At 48.1% G+C, this 6,792-nt stretch overlaps 1 protein-coding gene across 1 annotated transcript; it reads left to right on the forward strand.

Annotated features, from left to right (window-relative positions):
• Positions 1-1,091: 1,091 nt before the first annotated feature.
• GUITHDRAFT_118235 (hypothetical protein) lies at positions 1,092-2,498 on the forward strand (the record flags this gene model as incomplete). The annotated part of the gene is made up of 9 exons (XM_005822560.1): positions 1,092-1,143; positions 1,193-1,361; positions 1,409-1,522; positions 1,576-1,648; positions 1,692-1,774; positions 1,881-2,096; positions 2,138-2,234; positions 2,276-2,384; positions 2,437-2,498. The coding sequence occupies 9 exons, from the start codon at positions 1,092-1,094 to the stop codon at positions 2,496-2,498; spliced, it is 975 nt and encodes a 324-aa protein (XP_005822617.1).
• Between the last annotated feature and the right edge of the window lie 4,294 nt (positions 2,499-6,792).

The raw sequence follows: 6,792 nt of genomic DNA on the forward strand, positions 1-6,792 counted from the left end.
CTAGAATTGGCTAATAATAGATTTATTGGATATGGAGGGTTGTAGAGAATGGGGTGGGGTGGGATGACTCATCATAATGGACGGTGGTGCTTGACGATCGTGGGGTGGAGGGACGATGAGACGTAAAGGCTGGGTTGTAAGAACGGGTTATGCACCTGAAGGTAGGGGGTGTGTATTCCTCGGTACCAATTGCACAGAGGGGTAAGGTGGTGGTGAAGAGAAAAGGAAGGTGGGGTAGTTTGTTCATGCCACCAGGGTGGGTGAAACAACGTTCCGCCGGCGGATATTCGCTATGCAGAGGATTGAAGGAGATACCGTAGGACGACCATGATGCAGGAATGAGGACAAAGCGTGGACAACCATACGAGATTGATATGTAAGGTTGTATTTGCAAGATCGAGCAGGTTCGGATCGATATAGTCAAAGACAGAGCGAAAGAGAATGGTCGAACAATGTAGGTCAGGAATGTGGAATCTTAACCTAAAGAAGATTCATTTCCTTGGTATGATCAGATTTTGGTGCAAGGGACTTCTTATATTTTAGATAGGTATGTAAAGAATTTCGAAACAAGATTTATGTGCAATAAGTGCCATCGTAGGGTCTGAACGAGTCGATATGCTTCAGAAACGAAAGCTTGTTTTGCTGTGTAAAATCTAGGTTGGCTGATGGGCATTTATGATAATTGGATATGCTAGCATTTCCCATGATTGTGAGGTTGATATGCAAGAGCTTGTGATCAGCTTGTGCACAAATCACGATTTGTGAAAATCGAAGTTTTGACGTTCACAATGCTCTCGTCTTTCATTTTGTATTCGTGGCTAGGAATGATCAAGACTTTTTGGCAGTCATCGGAATTTGCTCAAGCTGGTCAATATTTTTGCAGGCGGTGACGACAGCTGATAGAATGTATGTCCTTCAAAATTGGATTATTGAAGCATCTGATTGTGTCATCAATACAGAAAGAAGCGGCCCTACAATTTTTTGCAAAGATGATGAAATTATTCAAAAAACCGAGTACTAAAGCTTCTCATGCTGACGAGCTTCCTGTGAAGCTTAGTGAGGAATTTGTGAAAGAGGAGGAGGCAAAAAGGATGGAGCTGAAAGGATGCTCCTTCGCTGACTTCGAAGTCAAAAAAACACTAGGTATCTTTAACTATCTCCGATACTTTGTTACTGATGCATTTTTCGAAAGGAACTGGCTCATTTGGTAGGGTCAGATTAGTGAAACACAAGAAGTCTGGTCGTGTATATGCGCTGAAAATGCTGTCCAAGGCGCTAGTTTTGAGAACAAAGCAATTGGACCATGTTTTGTGCGAGAAAGAAGTTTTAGAAGCCCTCTCTTTTCCATTTATAGTGAATGTGTAAGATTCACAGGATACAGATTTTTTTTAGTTGATTTTTCAAACAGGTATGCTTCTTTTCAGGACGAGTTGTATCTGTATCTTGTGCTTGAGTATTCCATCGGAGGTGAATTTTTTACACACCTGAGGAAGGCAAACAGATTTCCAAATGATACTGCAAGGTAATTTACTTGTAAGTTACGAAGAAATAGATTTTTGACTCTTCTTTGCTCAGATTCTATGCGGCTGGTGTGATTTTGACTTTCGAATATCTTCATAATCGCAATATTGTTTACAGGGATTTGAAGGTAACTTTGTTTTTGGGGACTATGCAATTTGAGCAATGTATAGCCTGAAAACTTGCTCTTGGATGCACATGGACATTTGAAAGTTTGCGACTTTGGATTTGCGAAGACTGTGGAACCTGGAACCAAGTGAGTATTTGGAAAGTCCTTCCTTTCAATTTCCTTCCTGTGTATGTTTCATGATGCTAACCAACGTCATGGCGTGTAACCCATTGGTTCTTACTTTGGAACCCAGTACGTGGACACTCTGTGGGACTCCAGAGTATTTGGCTCCAGAAATCATCTTGAATAAGGGGCATGGAAAGGCTGTAGATTGGTGGGCGCTCGGAGTTCTAATATTTGAGATGCTTGCTGGATATCCTCCATTCTATGCCGAGGACAGGATGCAACTCTACCAAAGCATTTTGGCTGGCAAGATTGACTATCCGCGGCATATCAAGAAAGAAGCCAAGTATGTTTCTGTTCCCAAATTGCGAGTTGATTTATTTTTAGGGACCTTATCTCTCGTTTACTGACCTCCGACCTTTCTCGCCGGCTTGGCAACTTGAAGGGAGGAGCCCTTGATATTCGTACACATGCTTGGTTTAAGGTCAGCTTAGTCCAACACATATCAAGGTGAAATGAATGCAGGGATTCGACTGGGAGGCGTTAATCAATCGAACCATGTCTGCCCCTATTTCTATCAATGTTCGTAGTGCCGACGATGCTTCGATGTTTGATGACTACGATGACGACGATGGTATTGTTGTTCGCTATATCGCTTTTGGTGCTTTTCTCAAAGTTTTGTTCAGGTCCTGACATAGGTGCTGGAAAAGTCCGACCTGATCAGCAACAGCTTTTTGCAGGATTCTAAGCATGGTTAATCTCAAGAACGTCACATGATCGCACAGCCGAAGTAATTTATTGTTGATATATTAACTGGTCAATCAATGGACAACATCTTTCCTTTCCTCCGACTCAGATACACTGGCCATAGTGCCAACAAAAGTTCGCGAGTGGTGTTTCACTGCTTCTCCACCCTCATTTTCGGTCCGACCCTCAATCTCACCCGCAATCTCGCTCGCTCTTTTAGTTCCGAGTTCCTTGTACGTGTATGGTTCATGCGACGCATGCAGAAAAGCTTGGCTGAGATGTTGACATCGGCTTGTTTGCAGCGCATGGGTGGCGGTGGCCCCTTGGCAATGTGAGGGAGGAGCCTCATTTCTTGATACAACACGCGACATCGGTCCGAGCCTGGCCGTATCCAACTGGACATTTCGTGAAGAGTTATGAAAAGCTCTGAAAGTTCTTACTTCAAAGACAATGACTGGGGTGATATTTCGAGCTTTTCGTGCGTTCGACGCTCAAATCGAACAAAGCAATGTCAATGATAATGGCAGCCTGCTACCTCACAGGCACGAAATGAGTGGCGAGTGCACAATAGATATGAGACCTCTGAGAGGGTTCTCGCAGGTTTTGTCTTAAATCCAAGGTAAGCTTCGAATCTTATTACTTCGAATCTTCTGACATTACCCTTTAGTGCGCTTCAGTACACTGGTACACTAAACCAATTTATGCTTTTTTCCACGGCACCCTTTTCAACGTGGAGGACCCGATGAATGCAATCTGGTTTGACGCCTCTCAAGAAATATACCCCGAAGACAGACATGGATTGTTTAGATCTCAACGGTAGACGGATTAAACTGGTTTGTCACAGTGAACGGGCCTGTATCTCCTTCTGACCGAGGAAGGAAAGAACAATATGTAGTTTGCTTTCCCGGTTTATCATGCCATTGGAAATTGCTCTGTAATGATTGCTTTGAACATCTGAAATAAATCCCACTGAGCATACATGCCTACTTCCTTTCTCAAGGTTCTATGAGCGTCGGAATTCTCTAAATCTGCACCCGAGCTGCTAGCCTACACCGGAGCGTGAGATCTCAGATATGTACGGAGAGAGCGAGAGAGCGAGAGAGCGAGAGAGCGAGAGAGCGAGAGAGCGAGAGAGCGAGAAAGACAGGGAAATGCAGGTAGGTCACGAAGAGGCTGAAACAGAAAGACAGGCGGGAGTGAGGAACGATATCTTGCGCTTGCCATGGCAGTTGCACTTGCTGGTAGGCAAAGGAGGAGGAGGAGGAGCGCGTGGAGGAGAAAGTTGAATGAATGAGGAGGCTTTCTCCCACTCCTTTGGGATTACCAATCTCCTGCGATTTCAGCATAGGTTCAAAAGAAGATAAAAGAGGTTACGAGAATGGTGTGAGAATTTCGCCAACAAGGCAAGCCAAGGTAAGGCAAAATCATTGCCCTCTTTCTCCTTCTCCTTCTTCGTCCTTCTTGCCCATCCCCTTCCATCTCCCTCTCCTCTCTTTTCATACACTCCCTCCTCCTCACAATCTCTACCCCTCGCTCTCTCTTCTCCCTCTCTTCTACTTCTCTATTCTCCCTCCCTCACTCTCTCATCCTTCCCCTTTCTTCCCCTGTTCTCTCGTTTTCTTGCTCCCTCACTCTCCCTCTCCATCTGTCTGCCTCCTCTCCCTTCTCCCTTTCTGCCTCTCTCTCCTTCTCTCTCCTTCTCCTCTTATCTCTCACCGTCGCTCGCTCGCTCTCATGCCTTCGCTCTCTCACTCGCTGTCTATCTATCGTTCTATGGGAAGTCTTCCACGCGCACTGTTTCTTTCGTTTCCTTTATCTTCCTTCCCTCCCTCGCTCCCTCCCACTCCCGAGCGAGAGAGACAGAGAGAGAGAGACAGAGAGACAGAGACAGAGAGAGAGAGAGAGAGAGAGAAAGAGCGAGTGAGGGAGTGAGAGGGAGTGAGAGGTTCTCTTTCTTCCTCCCTTTCTGTTCTCCTCAGAGAGAGAGTGAGTGAGTGAGGAAGAGAGAGAGACACACACACACACAGACAGAGAGACAGAGACAGAGACAGAGACAGAGAGACAGAGACAGAGACAGAGACAGAGAGAGAGAGAGAGAGAGAGAGAGAGAGAGAGAGAGAGAGAGAGAGAGAGAGAGAGAGAGAGAGAGAGGCAGAGAGAGAGACAGACAGAGAGACAGAGAGACAGAGAGACAGAGAGACAGAGACAGAGACAGAGACAGAGACAGAGACAGAGAGAGATACAGAGACAGAGACAGAGACAGAGACAGAGACAGAAATGGTAGAGGGGCAAAGACAGAGACAGGGAGAATCGGAGTGAGAGAGAAGTAGAAAGGCTGCAAGTATCAACCGATGTCTACCTACATCGCTCCCACTGACTCCGACGGGCCGGCCGGGCAGTCAAAGGAGGATGAGATTTACTCTCATAGTTTATTGCTCTTCTCGCCGTTTGGCCAGTGCGACAGTGTCAGGGTCAAGCCTCCTCGACTCTCCTGATTATCCTCGTACTGATTTTTAACTTAACTTTGAGTAAAGAAGTTTATCAGGGTGGTACCTGAGAGCCAACCGCCGTTCTTCCAGGCGTTAGTCCGTCTCGGAGTCCCCGGGGGGCTGGGCTGGAACCGCTAACCCGATTGAGTGAGCATGCCAAATCAACAAATCAGGCTGAGGCATTGGCAGCCAGATGATTTCAACATGCCGGGGGCCGAAGCCTTCAACATCACTGAAGCCTTCCGGGCCGGGCCGCGGCCGTCGGGCCGCCCCGGCGGCCCGCCGATGGCACGGATCATAGTAACTTCGAGTCTGGATGGTCTCCGTCCTACTTTCCTGTGCAGTACGGTGCCATGATTGTCCACGTGAAACCGCAGGGCAGGGCCCGGGCAGTCCGCCGACAATGACTCAATGACTCTATGACTCAATGACTCAATGACTCCATGACTGAGCCTCTTACGCCGGGTGACTCGGTAGGCCTGAGGCAAAGGCTCAATGACTCAATGAATTATGGTGACTCAGTTGGCCTGAGGCCTGAGGCCACGGCTAGACCGTGTGACTGAATGAGCGCCGGACAGACTCAGTACTGACTCAATGACGCAATGACTTCATGACTCAATGACTCAATGACTCTATGACATGACTCCATGACTCCATGACTCAATGACTCTATGACTCTATGACTCTATGACTCAATGACTCTATGACTCTATGACTCTATGACTCTATGACTCTATGACTCTATGACTCTATGACTCAATGACTCTATGACTCTATGACTCTATGAGACTCTATGACTCAATGACTCTATGACTCTATGACTCAATGACTCAATGACTCAATGACTCTATGACTCTATGACTCTATGACTCTATGACTCAATGACTCTATGACTCAATGACTCTATGACTCCATGACTGAGCCTCTTACGCCGGGTGACTCGGTAGGCCTGAGGCAAAGGCTCAATGACTCAATGAATTATGGTGACTCAGTTGGCCTGAGGCCTGAGGCCACGGCTAGACCGTGTGACTGAATGAGCGCCGGACAGACTCAGTACTGACTCAATGACGCAATGACTTCATGACTCAATGACTCGTACGGTGACTCGGTAGGCCTGGTTTCAGCAAGACCATCTCCGTCAGCATGAAGTCCACGGTGCTGAAGAGGGAGCAGCTGCCGGCGTCCTGCAGTGCAAAGGTGCAGTCCTGCGAGGAGGAGCAGCTGCAGATCTCACTCATCGCCTCGGAGAACATTGCGACCGCCCTGCGATCCTCCCCAGTAATGCATCTCCCGGACGGGGCAGGCCCACCAGTCTGCGACCCCGTTGCCCGAGGGGCTGTAGTCGCTGCGCGAGTCGATGTCGTAGGTCTTGAGCCAGTCCATGGTCTCGGTGCTTGCAGCCCTCGGCATGCACTTGGGGAGGAGGTTGTAGGTGGAAGAGGCCCTGTCTCTGGGTGCAGGTGTCGTTGCTCCTTATCCCCGGCTTGCAGAGGTTGTTGGAAGTTCCTGCTGACGGCATTGAGCGTGATCCACAGAGGGAGGATAGTGCCAAAGGTGGTAATCTGCTTCGCCAGCAGTGGTGCACCAGCCGGAACGCGTCCTTGTGGGTGTAGCCAAGGGCCTTGCTGCTGCATGAGGTCAGGCCGATCAGGTGTTGCGGTCCGATCCGTCTTGTTGCTAAGGATGACGGAGATGGCGTGTACGAGCACGTCGGCCATCCTCACGTTACAGGTCCCTCCCAGGTGGTGTTGACATCCAGTTCGTTATCGAGGAAGCGAGCCGTGAAACTAGGATGACGTCGAGGCT

This window comes from Guillardia theta (assembly GCF_000315625.1).
Source record: "Guillardia theta CCMP2712 unplaced genomic scaffold GUITHscaffold_123, whole genome shotgun sequence".
Taxonomy (NCBI): domain Eukaryota; class Cryptophyceae; order Pyrenomonadales; family Geminigeraceae; genus Guillardia; species Guillardia theta.